This window comes from Cydia amplana, chromosome 1 (assembly GCF_948474715.1).
Source record: "Cydia amplana chromosome 1, ilCydAmpl1.1, whole genome shotgun sequence".
Classification (NCBI taxonomy): domain Eukaryota; kingdom Metazoa; phylum Arthropoda; class Insecta; order Lepidoptera; family Tortricidae; genus Cydia; species Cydia amplana.
Genome location: NC_086069.1, coordinates 883,011 through 901,552, shown reverse-complemented (window position 1 = coordinate 901,552; position 18,542 = coordinate 883,011). Strand labels below are relative to the sequence as shown.

Sequence of the window (18,542 nt, the reverse complement as noted above, 5' to 3'; positions counted from 1 at the left end):
ATTGTCAGAGTCTGTCTAAAACGCGGGTTACATTTAATCAAGCCAATTGATTGATGTTATTGAGTTACCACAAAAAAGAACAATCACAGCCACAGAATAAGTAATAGTATTATCATTCACAGCTATGTTTATAATTATTATATTTCAGTTGCACTCTTTTTGTTTGGTTTTTGTTATTTTTTAACCAGCTCTCTATCTGTGTATGTCTGTATGTATACTTAGGTAAAGTTGTAGTGCATAATTATTTTCCATCGTATTTTTACGGAAATGAACGAACGTGTCTTGCTATTTCAGACAGTCTCGGTACAAAAATACGATGGAAAACAGTTATGCACTACATCTATAAGTGGATTGAGCACACTTGCCGATATGGGACGACGTATTTTTAAGACAATGTGTCAAAATTTCGCATAGGTAACTTATGTTATGAATATAAATAAAATAGGTAGTCTGTTTTGAAGTGAAAACTTCTTTAGCGGTGCGAATTTTGAGGTGGGAAAAAAAATGTTAAACTCGAGACAGCGTAAGACGATCACTTAACCGTAAGATTTAGATGTCCACTCATTTAGATGGCATTTAAATCAATAAAGAAAAACTCAATTACATTACATGAAAAACTGTTACATGTAATGTCATTGAGTTTTTCTTTGTTGATTTAAATGCCATCTAGTGAGTTTCGCTCTAACTGGTATTAATATAACTCGAGTACTAACAGTGATGTGCTTAGGGGTTTCAAGTAATTAACGCTAACGCTAGATGGCGTTAACCTCAAATTATACATAGTGCATTTTGCACTAGTCATTGAGTTTTCACTACTGCCGGCACTCCCTGAGTGCAACCCGTTGTTTTTTTTTGTAATTTTAAGGTAAGTAGGTACATGTATAATTTACTTGTTTTGATTCTGCGCCTATAGTTTCACAGTTTGTAATGGAACTGGTGATTTACCTACACTTTAAAAGGCGAGAGCAAAAATTGCGACCTAATCTCATTCGATCGAGACACCTCGTCGTGAGATAGTATGAAATGTCAATGTCACTTTATTGAATCTCTTTTGCTCATCATCTAGATCGAATATCTACAGGGTGCTTCCTGTAACAGGAGCAATAAATTAAACTGTAGGCTGTACTCCTCAAACTGACCAACATTTGTTCAGCGACTTTTGAAAATAACTCATGGTTTGATTTTTATTACACTTTAAAGTTTATTCTAAGACGCAATGTATTGCAAGTTTTGTTATGTTTAAAGCGTGACAAGCAACGTCAAACGCACCGATGTCAGCGTACATTGAAGGCAATATTTATTTTGTATGAAAAAGAGGAAGTCTAAAGGATTCATAATTTTTAAAAGTTGCTGTACAAATGTTGGTCAGTTTGAGGAGTACAGCCTTTAGTTTAATTTATTGCTCCTGTTACAGGAAGCACCCTGTATAATGAGCACTTGGAAAATATGCAGGTTGATTGCAAAATGATCTCGATAGCGGTCACTTTTAGCTAACAGTATGATAAAATCGAACGGCTTATTATTAATAAAATAAGCAAAAGCTGTAACGGCATTAAAATAAAACTCATATTGATATATTTTAAGGCTCCGTTTTTGTCGCCAATCTATTGATGACCCATTTCTATTTCTGTAAACTACCTACCCTAATTCGATGAATTAGTTGACCGGTTAAATACGTGCCATTTTCTAACTAACGTATAAAAACAAAAAAAAAGTATTAAAATAATATTAAATACTGTGGAACATTACGATTCTGAAACCAAAAGAAATCTACGAGTAGATCAGCGAAAATCTTTCCAATAATGTGTCCCGGCCCGGCTGTTTAAAATTGCAATCAATATTGATTTTTTTACCCGATGAGACAAAAAACTAATTTGCTTGACGCGACGCAGCCTTTTGTAGAGTTTCGGCTTGTGAGAATATCTTATCTATTAACTAATTACCTATAATAAAAATCTATTTACTTATTTTTAACTCTAGCCTGATTTATTTTGTTAGTGTTAAAATGTCAAATAATTACATAAAAACATTTAAATTGATTCCACTAAATTAGCAAATTATTAATTTACAATATCATTTTTCTATGTCAAGGTACCTAATTATGTAAGTCTAGTCTAGTTTAGTATGACAAATATTCTCAGAATGTCAATGTCTAATCGATCCATTGATACATATGTATAAACTATATGTTTTACATCTATATAAACTGTTGAATAAATCATACGAATTTTATAAATGTAATATAAATTCATATAACATTAACATGATTATGAAGTGTCTCAGTCCATTTAGAAAATAATTAATTGACAAGAAATGCCATATGTTTACTTAAGGTGATTTCAGAAATAACATACTAGATGTTAGTAATAGTATTTGTTAACGCAATGCATAGGTAACGTGTGCTCGGTTACCTAATGTAACATTACCCCTAATGTGTTATCATTAGGCCTATTACACCTCTTAGTTGATAGGTAGATATGTAAGAGTAAGTACCATACGTTTCTCTTACTCTTCGTAGATATGAAATTGCATTATTATCGGACTTTTGGAAAACGAACTACGTACACAAATAAAAAACTTCACATAACGGTTAGTAATGAGTTCATTTTGTGGTTTACTTTGATTTCCTTTTTAAAATAGGTCCAGCCACCGTTGAGAAATCAGAGATATACCTACTTAAAGAAAATAAAATAAATTAATATCTAGATGAATTGAATATCTCGTTATTTTTTAAATCTGTTAAAATCATAAGCACATTGCAAATACATTCAGTGGAGTTCTCCAAGCTCCATTTTCAACGTCATGAATACCTACGCCAAACATGTCCTATTTTTCGCCACAATTATTGGCCACACCTGCGCACAGACAGATTTGTCAGGCAAATTGATAAAATCATCACATTGATCTTTAGCTAATTTGGAACTGGTCAGTTGCGAAAAGGAGCACTGTCAACGACCGGTTGTCTAGATCGATCACTGGACCAATGAAGGACAAATGGTAATTTTAAGCTGATATTTAATTATGACAATTGCGTATTGGTTTAAATATTATTTGATCCTGTTATGAATAGGAACTTAAATCATTGTGACTGAGCTGTAAATAGGTGCAGAAATAACTACTTAACCTAACCAATCTTTCATCTTAACGGTTCAAACTTAAAATGAATTTCATATCTTTTTTTTAATATCTTTTCTTTTTTTGTCTCAAATTTAATACTTATTTTGCGATTTTACAGACTAAAAGTAGGTAAATGTAATGCAACATTTTTTGTGAGCCATGAACGCCACAAGTGCCACAACGAATCAAACAATACAGTAGCACTGAATATTTGTGAGTTTGTGCCCAGGCGTGAGAATGAAAATGCTATTGCAGGCAGGCAAGTACAATAGCTGTAAAAGGGTGATTTTATGGATTCACTGCAAAATACAGTTAGTGACATCTTATATTCTTATACCTAATCGAAATAATAAAAACTGAACCAAAGAAAAGTATTATATTTCTGACTGCTAATAGTGCTAATTCGTGTTTCTTGCAAGAATTTGATCAGAACCAAGCTTACCTAATTAACATTTTTCTCATTACTAACACGTTTACTAGTTATTATAATATATATAATTTATGTACCTACACATAATCGCGTTTGTTAAAACATTTTATGTTAATCACAAAGTTTTTATAGACTCGTCCTTTTAAAGCGAAGCCAGTCTAATTTGCAATGTCTCAGATTAAAAGTATTTTAATGGTTACGTATATCGTTATCTTGTGCTAATTTCACACATTAGTACAGTTTAGTAAATCATTTTATAACCTGTTAAAAAATCCGAGCAGATTATATAGAAAAAGAAATGTAAATTGCACCTATATTTCGCTATAACCGACTTCAAGAGAAGGATGTTTTTTGCTGGCTTGATATCCCTTAATACTCGTACTGCTCTACTATGTATAACGTCCATAACCATTGAAAACTCTGTTAGAATCTGAAGTAAAATACGCCAAAATACGCTAACAATTGGAAAAAATCATCAACGGCTGTTTGTTGCAGTTGATAACAACGAATAACAGTCATGTTGTTTCACGACATTGTCGTGTGTGCGACATCTCCACCACGCAATATACTTTCACATGTATTTCCTTTGTTGCAGAGTCGGCATGGAGAGCCGAGTGGGCCTGGACTACATAGTCGAGCATGCCGAGTACGCCAGCAAGCTTGCGGCGGCGCTCACGTCGCCCGCCGCGCCTGTCAAAAAGCAGGTGAGTCTATTCGAGACGATGCCCATACATCATCTTCCTCGCGTTGTCCCGGCATGCCACGGCTCATGGGAGCCTGGGGTCCGCTTGGCAACTAATCCTGATTGGCGTGAGCACTAGTTTTTACGAAAGCGTCTGCCATCTGACCTTCCAACCCAGAGGGTAAACTAGGAGGTATTGGGATAAGTCTGATTTCCTCACGATGTTTTCCTTCATTGACTGCGAAATGCTACTGGTAAATATCAAATGATACGTCCTACATAAGTTTCGAAAAACTCATTCCCCGGCTCGTACAGTCGCCATTAGATATATTATGAGCGGTCAAGGCGCTCACAAATATCTGATCAGATCACGCCTCTATTGTCAAGGCGTTAGAGTGCATGTTCAGATATTGTGAACACCTTGGCCGGTCCGATATATCTGATGGCGACTGTACGAGCCGGGGTTTGATCATCCTTCATCAAAACAGAAAACCAGATATAATTTGTCAAATTTACGGCGTAGCACGATTATTTATGATAATTCCATGCAACAAGTTTGAATATGTACCTATTTATGACACCGACCATATATTAATCAGTATTAATGTTGTTGTTCTTTTGTCCAGGTATTCGAGCTGCTGTCAGCCCTGTGTGTGTACAATGCTGACGGCTACGCCAGGGCGGTTGACACTCTCGACCGATACAAGGCAAGTCAACTGTTGCATTTACTTTATGAAAATTATTTCCTTAAAGAGACAAATGGCAGAAATTAAAAATCAAATTAACACAAAAGGTGTAGGTATACAAACAAACCGATTCTCGGTGTCAAGGTGCCCATAATGCTTGCAGCATTTCCACGCTGAATTACTATTAAATGGACAGCTTTTGCACATACGAAGGTGACATGACGTCTGCGACTTTATCCGATAAAGTGTGATATATTCCTCCGCCAAAAATCATGAAACTTGGCACGCGTTATGATAATTGGAAGTTATGTTGTAGTTTCATTCGTTGTTATAAAAAAATGCCATATGTATTTTGTGCAAGTGGCCTTTTCGATTTCAGAAAGAAGAAAATAAATTTATTTAGGACGCTTACAATATTGCTTAAATCTATTATTACACTTGTATTAATACAAAGCATAAACGTCACTGAAAAGGTCTCCCCTCAGGTTGGTGTCAAGTTACCTTTAGGTATCTTGAAGCTGGTCTTCCGTGGACCTGACCTTTCACTCATGTTAACATCATTTTACTCCCTCAGACCTTGAAGAACGAACGCTACCGTCTCAGCGTGGTTGTGGAAGAACTGAAAAATGCAAGCACGACCGACTACAAGACCGCTTTGGTGGCCTTCGTCAACTGCCTCATCATCAGCGCACCAAGATTGCCAGAGAGGACTCGGGTGCGCAATGAATTCATTGGTAAGTTGACGCTCCTCTTTGACCGGTACCTATGGCCTATTTCTCGAATGGTATTAGATTAATATTATTAGTCCACGAACTGTCAAATCGTATGGGTTGTCGTGACAACACACTAATAATGTTAGACTAATACAGTTCGAGAAATGGGCCCCTAATTAAGGAACTGGCCCCGTAGCCAAACATGTCAATCGCTTACGCTCCGTAGCGATCGAAACGCAACGATTCGATGGCGAAGCGATAGCGATTGTCACCTTGGCTAGGCCGCCTGGAGCGTGACACCCTTTGTTTTTTAGGGTTCCGTACCCAAAGACTCGTACTTACGTCGTTTAAATATTGTCTTAACAAGTCTCTCGCTACTATGCTTAAGGCCTCCTATGTAGACAGTATATATTTATTCTCAAATCTGGACACACCGCAAATAAAGAACGATCCTTGGTTCCAAGTCGATGAACGAAAATTGTAAGACCAAACATAGTTATGCATCTAATTAACGTCTAATTAATATTCTGATACTAATTTCGATTTGTGGTCTGAGGTTAGTACCCTGAGATGTAAAAAATCTGATGGTGACCGTGTTAGGTTTTCGTTTTACGTTTTAGCTCCTTACCCAAAGCAAAGGGTAAAAACGGGACCCTATTACTGAGACTCCACTGTCCGTCTGTCTGTCTGTCACCAGGCTCTCATGAACCGTTATAGCTAGACAGTTGACATTTTCACAGATTCATGTTTTTTATCAGATTTCTGTTGCCGCTATGACAACACTTAAAACAGAATAAAATCTCTCCCATACAACAAACGTGAATTTTTGCGTAATGGTACGGAACCCTTCGTGCGCGAGTCGTTTTTCTTCGTTTTTCTTAATTTGTTTCTGTATATAAACGCGCCATTTATCATAATCATACGCCTATCATTACACCGTTTTGGCCACAAAATTGCCATCCAATCTACAATATAATTTTGTTCTGTTGCAGGCTTGGGACTGCTGCCCACACTCAACAACCTGAGGTAAACAATCACACCATTACAATAAGTACAAGGCTGTCTTAACCTTATATCTATGTACCTACCTATGTATTAGCTGTCTTGTCGTAGTAGAAGAAGTAATTCAACTCATAACAAAGCGGATTGTCCATACGCCTTTCCAGATCAAAAGATACCTTATGCACTTGCTTAAAGTTAGCACCATACGGTACATTTTGTCATGAAATACACATTTTTTACGTTACATTATAGTTTTAATTAATAAGCTTCAATTAACGTGAAAAAAGCGGCCAAGTGCGAGTCGGACTCGCCCATGAAGGGTTCCGTATTTAGGCGATTTATGACGTATTAAAAAAAAACTACTTGCTAGATCTCGTTCAAACCAATTTTCGGTGGAAGTTTACATGGTAATGTACATCATATATTTTTTTTAGTTTTATCATTCTCTTATTTTAGAAGTTAGGGGGGGGGGGGACACACACATTTTACCACTTTGGAAGTGTCTCTCGCGCAAACTATTCAGTTTAGAAAAAAATGATATTAGGAACCTCAATATCATTTTTGAAGACCTATCCATAGATACCCCACACGTATGGGTTTGATGAAAAAAAAAATTTTGAGTTTCAGTTCGAAGTATGGGGAACCCCAAAAATTAATTGTTTTTTTTTTTCTATTTTTGTGTGAAAATCTTAATGCGGTTCACAGAATACATCTACTTACCAAGTTTCAACAGTATAGTTCTTATAGTTTCGGAGAAAAGTGGCTGTGACATACGGACGGACAGACAGACGGACAGACAGACGGACAGACAGACAGACATGACGAATCTATAAGGGTTCCGTTTTTTGCCATTTGGCTACGGAACCCTAAAAAGGAATAGATTAAGGTCAATGTGCCTAATTTCGTCATAGGGGCTATTCCGTCCGCGTTTTTTCAATCGTAGGAAAAAAGATCTCCTTTTGATTGCTGAAACTAAAAGCAATCGCTGCTCTGTCGATGAAGTTATTTTAATTTTGTTCGTTGTTCGAGAAAAACGCTAATAGACGGAATAGGCCCTATGACGGAATTAGTCACATTGACCTTAGTTAGACAGTTTTAAAACAATGGGTTCAGGTTGAATGATTGAATATTAAAATACCAAGCGTAGCATAAAAATATGTAAGGTTGGGATGGGATTATAATAAATACTTCGGCATAACAGCTAAACAGCTACATAACTAAAGAAAAAATAGATAAAAATGTTTATAACTACAGCAAGATTTTTTTCTTAATGTTAGCACTTTTTGAGCGTAGGTCAAAAAAGGGTCAGAGATGGACTACTAGTTTTCCTTAACTCTGCCTTAACTAAGGTTGTCTACACTAGGTACAAGTTTATTACGCTTTTTACTAGATCAGATTACAATCTGCTCAATGACGCGTATCTAATACCAATAAGAATCTTTTTGCGACAAACAACAGGACAAAAAATGAGACAGATCATGCGATAGCTTCGATGACGAATGACGGGTTTGATTGAATCTGTGGGAATTGATGACGTCTGTCTGTCAATGTGATTTAATGTTATTATCTATATGGTAGCGATTAGGTATGGCATGATACGTAAGTTAGTAGCACAAGCGTTTTCTATACGCGTTAAAAGACGTTTCCAACATGCAAAGAAACACTCTCGAGAATATACAGGCAATATAGAGTCTGTGCGGAAAGAGAAGAGTCGTGGAATGTATTGGGCCCCATATATATTACACGACTACATCTCTACGATTACTATTCATAATAGGTATACGAGATCATTTGTTTACCTACTCTTAATGCTCCCATTGACCATATTTTATTCATAGTATAGTCTATAAGTATGGCCTATTAGCCTCTGGCACAACCACTATAGGTAGTCTATATGGCCTAGGCCCTGCTCACACGATTGATGAATTGTCACGGTCAAGTGTGATGCAAACCGGTTAGCACGTATATTTAGGCGAAATTTGGGCCCTAGGCTTGCTTGTCTTAGTTTTATATTTTCAATACGATAAAATAAAATACAAGTAGTCGCCAAACTCTTTACGAAAATAAACAAAGAATTCTCGCAGCCGTTAAATTCAAATCTGCCAAACAAGTATGCAAATCAGTTCATTGGCTCATCCAAATTCGTCCACACAAGTCTGACTGGTTTTAAACTTTATTGTAATAATATAAGGTCTATCAATGGTTAAGAACTTTTGGTACTTATCTTAATTATATTTTTATATTTGGATCCGTAAAATATCATGTTTATTATCGCCAACCGTCCTCCGAATTTGGTCAGCCGATTTAAATTAAAGTGCCCCGTGAAATTAAACAGTTTTTTTTTGTTAATGGCTTCCTAATATTTTTGGTGGTTTAAAAAACAAACGCCACAAAGTAAGCAGATTAAAGGGAGTTTTGAAGTAATTTCGAGGATCAAGAATCGATTGAAATAGGGCAAATGTAAGGAAAATTTATTTAAAGTAACTGCAACTTCTGGCAGAGTAGGTACGTACCGTACATGTACCATGTAAAACTGTTTTTTGCCAATTGCCATCGTCACAGTCTACAGTTTAACTGATGTGCTGCGAGTTTTAATTGTTACCACAATGTTGCTTTTGTCGCAGTTGTAAATAATGTAAATTTAGGAAAATTGTGGTATTTCATTTAAATTCACCTTAGTTTACCAGGAATATAAATTACCTACGAAGAATGTGTTTACCTAATTCTACAAAACTTACAAAATTATCACGCTACTGCAACTTACGGCAAGCGGAAAACGACGTTTACTGTATAATCAAAAATCGTAAGAAAAAAAGGTTCTACCATTGTATGATTTGATTTGAAAGTCTCAGGATCACATTTTTTCGACATTTTTTCATTCCACTTAGATAATTTTCATCACATCATTAAAATCGTCATGTCGATCGTCATCATCATGACTTAAACCGCGTCTCGTGCGATAAATCGTTAATCAAGTTAATAAGATTGACAATTATACATTACATTGCCTATCTGATGAGATGCAAGATGCGATAAGGTATCATTTAATGGTATTGGTATCAGTAGATACCGTATAAAGGATCTGGTTTTACCCAATCGTTTTTATCTAACGCTTCATTAACGAAGTTTTTTTTATCTAAATAATGAAGTAGCATTAAAGAACAAAAAAGAATAAACAAACCTACCTAGTTATTCGTATTGTCTTCAGACATGAAGCGGCCAGTCATCCGGACCTGGGCGTCCAGCTGGACGTATTCGAAGAGCAACGGGAGAGTGACGAGGCTCAAGGCCCTGGAGGCATCAATCTCAACTCTCACCTGGATGTCTTCTACGCTATCCTCAAACAGGTATGTCTTTCACTTAGACACGAAGCGGCCATACTGCTTTAAGGAAGACTCAGGTTAGACCGGGCCGTGTGGGCCGGAGCTTTCGGCGCTTCGTTTTCTATGGAAAGCATCACGCGATCACTTGTCATCTGTCATAGAAAAGAAGAGGCGTCCGACATGTAACTTTCTATGACGGCTGATCGGTGACGTGGTGCTTTCCATAGAAAACGAAGCTCTGGAAGTTCCGACCCGGCCATGTCCCGGTCTATCGGGTGATTGTTTCTATCAAAAACAATAAAAAAATATTATGATTCCAAAAGTTGTTCCCTCCAAGAATTTATTAAACTTATCAGCGTTATACTATTATAGGTGGCCGACACTCCTCAAGAGATCCCCTTCCTGAGTATTCTGCAGCATCTCCTAAAGATCGACCCAAAGGAGCCGGTCAGCGATATAGTGTGGGACACAGCGGAGACGCTAGTTCATCGCGCTACTCTGCTAGAATCTAGGGAAGATGCTGCGAAACTGCTCAGAGCACCTAGCGTGCAGGTTAGTTTACAAGCTGTGAAATTAAACCTAAGATACATTAACCCTCTCAATTTAATGGGTCTATAGTAGCAGAGGCCCTGAATGACACATTAATTTCTTGGGTCAAACTAATCTGTTAAAGTCCCCTATGGTCCCCGGTAATCTTCTGGCTACGCCTGAAAAGCGGTAGGAAAGTGATGATTCGCCTTCCTTTCTTGTATTTTACTAAACTTGACTTTGTAGCTTTAGCAAAGCAAAGAAAAAAATTCTTGCACCAAAGAAAAGGTTTCTTTGGAGCATCGCGTGATGAATGCGCTCCTGTTATCACACAATCCTACATTTCTGTTAATCGGCTATATGGACATTGAGTATATTTCTAGTTTTCTTTTAAATAACACCCGCTTGTACTTTTTGTCTAACCCTTCCTTTATGTTATTTATTATATTTTCCAGGCCAAGATGGGATGCACGTGCCAGCACCGAGACGTTTCCAACGCGGGCAGAAAACAGAGTCTACAGAGGGCGCTGTCGCCGCCACCTCCTCCACCGACACCAATGCCGTTTGCTGGTAATATATCCATATCTAGGTATATTATAACTTTAAAATAGAAAATTTCACATTTTCGATGGTACTTTTTTTTTATTCTGTGTCATATTTTCATTATCAATTACTTGCAGCGTAACCTACTACGCTTAGCACATAACATTTAATTATACGTGGCCAACGTTTCTTTTTTTTTTTAATCGCTATCATATTTTATTTCCAGCCCCACCACCTCCACCAATGATCCCCCCACCGCCCTGCATCCCGCCACCCCCTGGCGGGCCGCCCCCGCCCCCCGCTCCCCCTAACCTATCAGCCCCCTCCCCTATACCGCCGGCGCCGGTCATCGACGTGAAGCTGCCGCAGCAGGAAACGCCCATTCCGAAGACCAAGATGAAGACTATCAATTGGAATAAGATACCTAATAATAAAGTAAGTAAAAAAATAAATAGGATTAAATATAAACCACCTAAGATACTTTACTTTTAGTCAAAATATGTTGAAAAAATACAGTTAAAATCTTTCAGCTACAAGTAACCTACGCTCCAGGTAAGTACTAGTTTTGAAAAAAAAAAAGGAAATTCTCGAATCTGGCCATACAAAATTAGTACCGGAAATGCCGTCATTTATTTATCACTCGTTCATTCATTCAAACAAATTTTAAATGTGAGAGAAGGTAACTTAGGTAACTAAAACATTGCTTCTTACAGGTAATTGGTCAGAATAATATCTGGTCATTGGTGGCATCGAGTCACAAACATTCTCCGAAGACAGAACTGGACTGGGGCGAAATCGAAGGACTTTTCTGTCAACAGGTAATACCAGAACCCTTCTTCACACAAAATTTTTGACTACAAATAATGAAAATTCGATTATAACGTTCAAAAATCTATGAACCGAGTCTTAATTATGGAGCTCAAAGATATAACGACGATTGGAGTACGAATGACGTTGTGGACTTCGTGTGTTGTCAGCATTAGGCGTCTCCTAGTTAATGTTGATGATGATAATGATGATGACGATGGTGGAGCCAAATCTTTGTTCCTATTTATTCCTATTACTATTTTATGTTCGTGATTTTCAGATCCAGCCCACCGGTTCCGCGGGCTCTTCCCCCCGCTTGGGACGCAGCCCTATTTGCGACACCTCAGGAGAGCGGAAACCAAGGAAGGAGTCTTCTGAGATCACTCTTCTGGATGGCAAGAGGAGTTTGAATGTGAACATCTTTTTGAAGCAGTTCCGAAGGTAAAATAACTTGTAGTACTTAGTATTTTAAAAGCATTTATGTTTTTTAGCCATGCCCTCGAATTCTAAAGCCTTTACCTTCTGATAGTAAGACAAGACAATAATTAGGATCTGACTTAAATATTTCCTTTTGATAAGTATAATTTAGATCTCAATATCATCCCAAAATATCATTACAAAAGGTATCCTGGCCGTCGAGTCAAGTACCTGTCTTAAAACGAGGCCTGCCAACGCGATCAATTTCAATCGGTCTACCATGGCAACTTTACATTTAGGTACATTTCTCTACATACAATACAACATAAATAACAACGAAAATATTTGCAGTTCCAATGAAGACATAATCCAGCTAATCCGCGAAGGTTCTCACGACGACATAGGCACGGAGAAGTTGCGTGGCCTGCTCAAGATCCTTCCGGAAATTGATGAGTGCGAGATGCTGAAGGCGTTCACCGGAGACGTGACTAAACTTGGGAATGCTGAGAAGTTCCTGATGCAGCTCATACAGCTACCGAAGTGAGGATATTCTTCAACTTGTTCTCTATATTATGTTAATGAGCTCAAATTATGACACAAGGCCTGATGAAACAATCGAAAGCTATTGTAGCTGACTCTAAACTTCTCTGTCTCTGTGTTTCAGTTACAAACTGCGCATAGAGTGCATGTTACTAAAAGAAGAGTGGGCGTCGACGGCAGGCTACCTTGAGAGCGCCATCAATGCTATTCTAGTAGCTGGTGATGATCTGATGTCTTCGAGAGCTTTGCAGGTAAACTTTACAATGGCTTTTTATATATATTCTTATGTATTTTTTAAAATATCCTGCTTCGGTGTCAGTTTTGGGAGCTTACGTTTAAAAATAGCATTCGGGATGTTTCCCAGTGGTATAAATACTGGTGATTATGATAAAACGGGTACTGCTGAACACTTTCTTCGTCACTCTGTTTATCAATTACAGGAGGTGTTATACATAACTCTGATCGCTGGCAACTTCCTGAACGCTGGTGGGTACGCAGGCGGAGCCGCGGGCGTGAAGCTGTCTTCCCTGCAGAAACTGCCGGACATCAGGGCCAACAAGCCTGGGATGAATCTCATGCATTATGTCGCTCTGGTAAACATACCTTATACTCGCACTCTTATTTAATTATTTAATTTATTTTTTCATTTACTACCAACTTTAGAGATTTGCTCTTTAGACCTTTCTTATGCCGGAACGCATCCGCGTTCACGTGCGGCATTTGATTCTAGATTTATTATTTTACATATATTTGAGTTCAATAAGTACTACGTGAATTCACGTTATAGCTTATTACCTACCTATAGAAGGTTATTTAACTAGGTACCTAACGTGAGCTCACAGGCCTCTAATTTACCATATAAATGTTAACTATTATCCACAGCAAGCAGAGCGAAAGAACAAAGAGCTGACCCTGTTCGCCGACGACACCCGCGTACTAGAAGAGGCCGCTAAAGCCAGCGTGGAACAGCTTCACAACGAGATCAAGACCCTGGACAACCGTGTGGCGGTGCTGAAGAAGGAAATACAGATGACAAATCAGCAGGATATCAGGGAGCAGATGGGTGATTTCTTACAGGTTGGTAGTAAAAGTGATTGAGCTATTAAAGGTGAATGGAAAAATCAGTACGATGTTAGGGAATAAATTTATTTATTTATTTTATGAGTTGCACGTAAAGTACAAAAAGCAGTTTATCAAAAGACTGCACTTTGTGAGACCCGTGAAGTCGCAAACGTTAACGGAAATTATTTCCCGCAATATCCGCTTATAATAATAGCTTCCGGCGCTTCGTTTTCTATGGAAATCACCACGTGATCATCGATCAGCCGTCATAGAAAATGTCATGTCGGACGCCTCGGCCCGGGCACGGTCCGGTCTAGCGTGAGTCATCTTTAAAACTATCTCGTAACAAAAATAATCGGTCTGAAATAATTAGTACACGGCAGCTGCAGTACAAATTACCACTTGCGTTTTCTACTGACGCTGTAGTACCCATACCAAACGGTAGCTTGTTCCAAACACGATGTAATTTTGAAACCTTTTATAGTTATTTTTATTTTTCTTCCAGGTCGCGGAGCGGGAAGTGTCAGCCCTAAAGAAGGATATGGAAGAAGTGGAAAGCATTCGGAAACAGCTTGCGGAGTTCTTCTGCGAGGACCCTGTGTCCTTCAAGCTGGAAGAATGCTTCAAGGTAAGTACATAGTTTTGTGCGAAGGTGTTTCGTAGTGCGTGCCATAGAAACTTCGCATTCCAACAATAATAGACATCGCTCTTCGGAGTGAGTAATATGCAGAACTGACTGTCTTACTTACTTTGATTTTCAAATTTTTTTGTTGGCCCTCTGGATAACGTAATGAAAAAATGTGTAGCCACTTTATAGTTTTGTCGATTTTTAACCCAAGTTTTTTATGATGGCAATATTTTGTCCAGATCTTCGTGACCTTCTGCACCAAGTTCCGATCAGCGGTGAGTGAAAATGAGCGACGACGAGCCAATGAGGAACAGGCAGCTGCCAGGAGACGAGCGAGGGATGCGGCCGCCTCTAGGATAAAAACTGGTTAGTTTTAGATATAATCCTAATTTCTAATAAGATACGGGATTAAAGAGGGCAGTAGTAGGTAACAAGAAGTACGAAAGGCTTTACAAAACCAAAATATTTAGAGTTAGACCAAGAAAAGTCTGCAGCGATATTGATAGCCCACGCAGTGCAAGTGTTATTTTAAACGTCAAACTTCTATGAAATTATGACGTATTAAATAACACTTGCACTGCGTGGGCTATCAAAATTGCTTCTGCCTGCCTTGCCTGTTCTGCGCTCTTTAAATTGTACCCATTTTGTTCCAGCTGTTCTTTCGATATCTCTATACCAACGCATTTTTGGTTTTCCTGTGAGACACATTAGACTCCAAATATGTACATTGGATGCAAAATAAAGATCTCTATCTCACTCTAGGTATCTATCGGGTTTTAATTTTGCAACTCGTCTTCATTGTAGGTGGCAGTGTTTGCAGCACCCCGGTATCGGAGTGCGAGAATCTCATGGAATCCCTGCTCATAGATATCCGCAATGGACTGGGACGAAGGTCGTTGAGGAGGCCTCATGATGCTTCACCGTCTCCAGGTAATAATAACATTTTAACGATATTTTGCTGACCTATATTCAGATATGTGTAGTTAGCGTGGGCCATAATTTGGAGAGCCACGCGCTTTTCTAATCTGTTTTTTTTTAATCTGTGGAATGGAAGCGGGAAAGCTAAAGACCATGTACGATTCAGCTTGTGAAATTGGGACAGTGGAGCCCTAGGGCTGGGACACGTCCTTTGGGTTAAAAAGTTATGAACTTATGAGATCCCTGGCCTATAACGTTGAAGTTACTTATGATTTCTGTCATTGTTAAAAAGATCACGCGGCTCCTGCCTTCTCAAAACGCTAAAATAATAAATCGATTGTATTTTTTTTTTAGACGTGACTCCAACCGGCAGCCTGCGTCGTCGCAGCCGCGCAAGCCCGGGTGACGACGAAGAAGGTCTATTGGAGTTTCTCCGACACTCCTCCCCGGCAGCCAACGACCTTAGAGAGCGAAGTGCATGGGGCAGTCTCGGTAAGTGCTTCCATTGACAGTAGTGTGGTGACTTCAAACGGAAACCTCCGTTTTCGGAGCTGCGCGAGCTCGGGAGATGATAAGGAGGGTCTGCTGGAATTCTTCTATCATTGCTCCCAGCGGCCAGTGACTTCAGAGAACGCAGTTTCAGACGTTATCCCAATGGTCAACCAGAGACTTCAGTCAGAGAGATGATGAATAAGTCTTCCGTTGCGGCTAACTACCTAAGAGAGGGCAGTGAGATTGTGGTTGTGACTTTACAAGTCAGCCTTCGTTATGCGCTTCACTTTTGAAGTGCGTATCTTTACTTAATTATATTTTAGCCACCTCATCTAACTCTACCTACATCTGCTGCTGACTGTGTGTGTAACATCTAACCGGCACTTGCTTTCAGATCGTTCCTGGTCCCGCCGCGGCGCGGTGCGCGCGCGCCTGGAGATCCCCGAGCGCGAGCGCCCCGCCTCGCCCCGCGCGCCGCCCTCCCCCGCGCCGCCCGAGGAGCCCGTCGCCAAACCCAAGTCAGTACTTACAGAGTTACAGCAGTATTTCTAAATAACTATCCGCAACATTTTAATTGTTTATACGACAACGGTTTCGCTCACTTGAATTTTTAGTCGCTATTGGCGACATGTTTCGGGCAGTTTAAAATATGTCTCACGAAAGTTTAATATCGAACATTTTAATTGTTCTTCTTTCCAAATTTTGTTGGTAACAATCGGACGAACCGACTTTTTTCAGGGAATGGCGGCAAAAAATTGAATCATGGCTGCGCGCGAACAGCCAAGAAGAAAAACGAGACGCCGAGCTGCGAGAGAGAGCGCGGCGTGTGCAAGCGAATCGGCGGTCCTTGGAAAACGACTCCGGTAATACGGACCTTATTTATGTAGCCGTTAGGTTGAGAATAGCACGAACGACCGAGAAGAGAAACAGGTTTTAGGTTCAAACCGTGCACGGAGATACGTTGTCAAATCCGGGCGTTTTCCTTTTGCAGTTGTTTATTGAAACTGATTTGTTTGTCGTGTGTTACAGAGAGCGAACGAAGCACGACCCTCGACCCTCTGCCGGAGGGGCGCGCCGACTGGCGCCCCGCCGTGCTGCCCGACAGCGCCGTCGTCAAAGCCATCGAGGCTGTTGAAGGTAGTTAACAATATCATACAAATATACAGAGAACTCTTAAGGACAATCGGTTAAAGACATATATCAATACACTAAATAAGACAACACGCACACACTGGCAAATTTTTCAACTTGTTATTTCCAGACGTACAACCTCAAACAAAAGACAACAGGGTACCGTGGAGGAAGACAGAAGAAAACGAAGAGATGCGCCGTTTGAGACGACAGCGGTCCCGACAGCAGATAGAACAGCCCCTCGTCTCTATCACCGAGGAGGAGAAGCGAAAATTGCCTGACATCAGGATCACCAGCCACAAAGACGTTAAAGACAGGGTCGAGATCGACTCGGACAACATTGAAACACCACCCGTCCAACGGAAGATGTTCAATCCTCCTCCAGAACGAGAGCCTTGTAGGAAATTCCAACCGTCACTCGCTAAAAATAATGACAAAACGGTTGAGATGAGAGATCTTTGTCAAGAGATTTTGGGAGACGGGCAGTTTGATAGATTCTCCGCTGCACGAAGAACGAGGAGATACAAGAGGAATACAGACTCCAGTTCTCCAGAAGACGAGAAGAAATCTGACAGTCCGACGGAACTGGTAGCGGAAACTCAGGTCATCAGACCTTCAAAACTAGATATTCAAGCCTCATACGCTGTAGAGACCCCAGAAGTAGCAAAGCCTGTAGAATCCAATAAAGACGACAAAGAGAATAGACTTAAGCGTTGGCAGGACAGACTTAAAAACCAAAGTACGGAGAAACCCGCACCGACCAAAGAAACTAAGCATCCCTACTCGAGGATGCGGCGACAGACGTCCATTAATCAAGAGGATGTCCAGAAAGCTATTAGAGAACTGAAATCACCAACGGAGACACCAACAGGCGTGTGGTCCAGGAGTGCTTATAGGAAATCAATGACTGCTAAGAACGACAAAATACCAACAGAAAGAACGACATCCCCAAGGATCCCTAAAGTCAAGTCGGAGCATGAATTAAACGATGAAGGTTTTGAAGAAACCCAGAGTTTGAACTCTGAAAGTGCTTCCCAAGGTGCATCATCAGGATGCAACGTAGAATGTGATTCCCCCGTCCCTCTTAAGTCTAAATCCCCGATAACTCCAAAGAAAATCACAACCAAAGAGTTAAGAACGCCACCGCGAACACCGATAGACCCGAAACGAACTGTTCAGAAAAGACAGAGCTCTTTGAGAGTGGAAAGGTCAACTTCTCGTGCGTCCTTGCGTAGTTCAAGGAGTTCTCTGAACAGTTCAGCATCCGTAGCCACTGTTAAAAGAGCTCCCGCGCCAGTGAAGCCTACTCCAAAAGTAGTCCCTAAACCAGTGGTCAGAATGCCGGCATCGCGATCTTCATCAAGCGGCAGCTCGGTGGGAACCTCCAGGCCTCCTTTAAAGTCAGCCAATAGGACATCAGGGTTCATGCGGCCGACACAGGCTTCAAAGGGAAGGGGAAATGTAACTCCACAACCAACTGGAAGAGCAAGCTTCAAGTAAATACCAAATTACAACTAAAGTTG

The 18,542-nt window shown here is 39.8% G+C and overlaps 1 protein-coding gene across 1 annotated transcript in view; it reads left to right on the top strand.

The window, feature by feature from the left end:
• The window catches only part of LOC134653787 (inverted formin-2), a 66,382-nt gene extending 47,840 nt beyond the window's left edge, over positions 1-18,542 (top strand). Inside the window, exons 3-24 of the mRNA XM_063509185.1 lie at positions 4,143-4,251; positions 4,856-4,936; positions 5,490-5,649; positions 6,621-6,654; positions 9,839-9,977; positions 10,326-10,505; positions 10,937-11,051; positions 11,251-11,459; positions 11,738-11,842; positions 12,112-12,272; positions 12,600-12,788; positions 12,913-13,039; positions 13,229-13,381; positions 13,671-13,865; positions 14,356-14,478; positions 14,718-14,844; positions 15,283-15,408; positions 15,751-15,888; positions 16,283-16,406; positions 16,627-16,751; positions 16,918-17,025; positions 17,150-18,542. Coding sequence (XP_063365255.1) covers positions 4,150-4,251; positions 4,856-4,936; positions 5,490-5,649; positions 6,621-6,654; positions 9,839-9,977; positions 10,326-10,505; positions 10,937-11,051; positions 11,251-11,459; positions 11,738-11,842; positions 12,112-12,272; positions 12,600-12,788; positions 12,913-13,039; positions 13,229-13,381; positions 13,671-13,865; positions 14,356-14,478; positions 14,718-14,844; positions 15,283-15,408; positions 15,751-15,888; positions 16,283-16,406; positions 16,627-16,751; positions 16,918-17,025; positions 17,150-18,519 — 4,191 coding nt within the window. The 5' untranslated portion in view covers positions 4,143-4,149 and the 3' untranslated portion in view covers positions 18,520-18,542. The remainder of the gene's footprint in view (positions 1-4,142; positions 4,252-4,855; positions 4,937-5,489; positions 5,650-6,620; positions 6,655-9,838; positions 9,978-10,325; positions 10,506-10,936; positions 11,052-11,250; positions 11,460-11,737; positions 11,843-12,111; positions 12,273-12,599; positions 12,789-12,912; positions 13,040-13,228; positions 13,382-13,670; positions 13,866-14,355; positions 14,479-14,717; positions 14,845-15,282; positions 15,409-15,750; positions 15,889-16,282; positions 16,407-16,626; positions 16,752-16,917; positions 17,026-17,149) is intronic.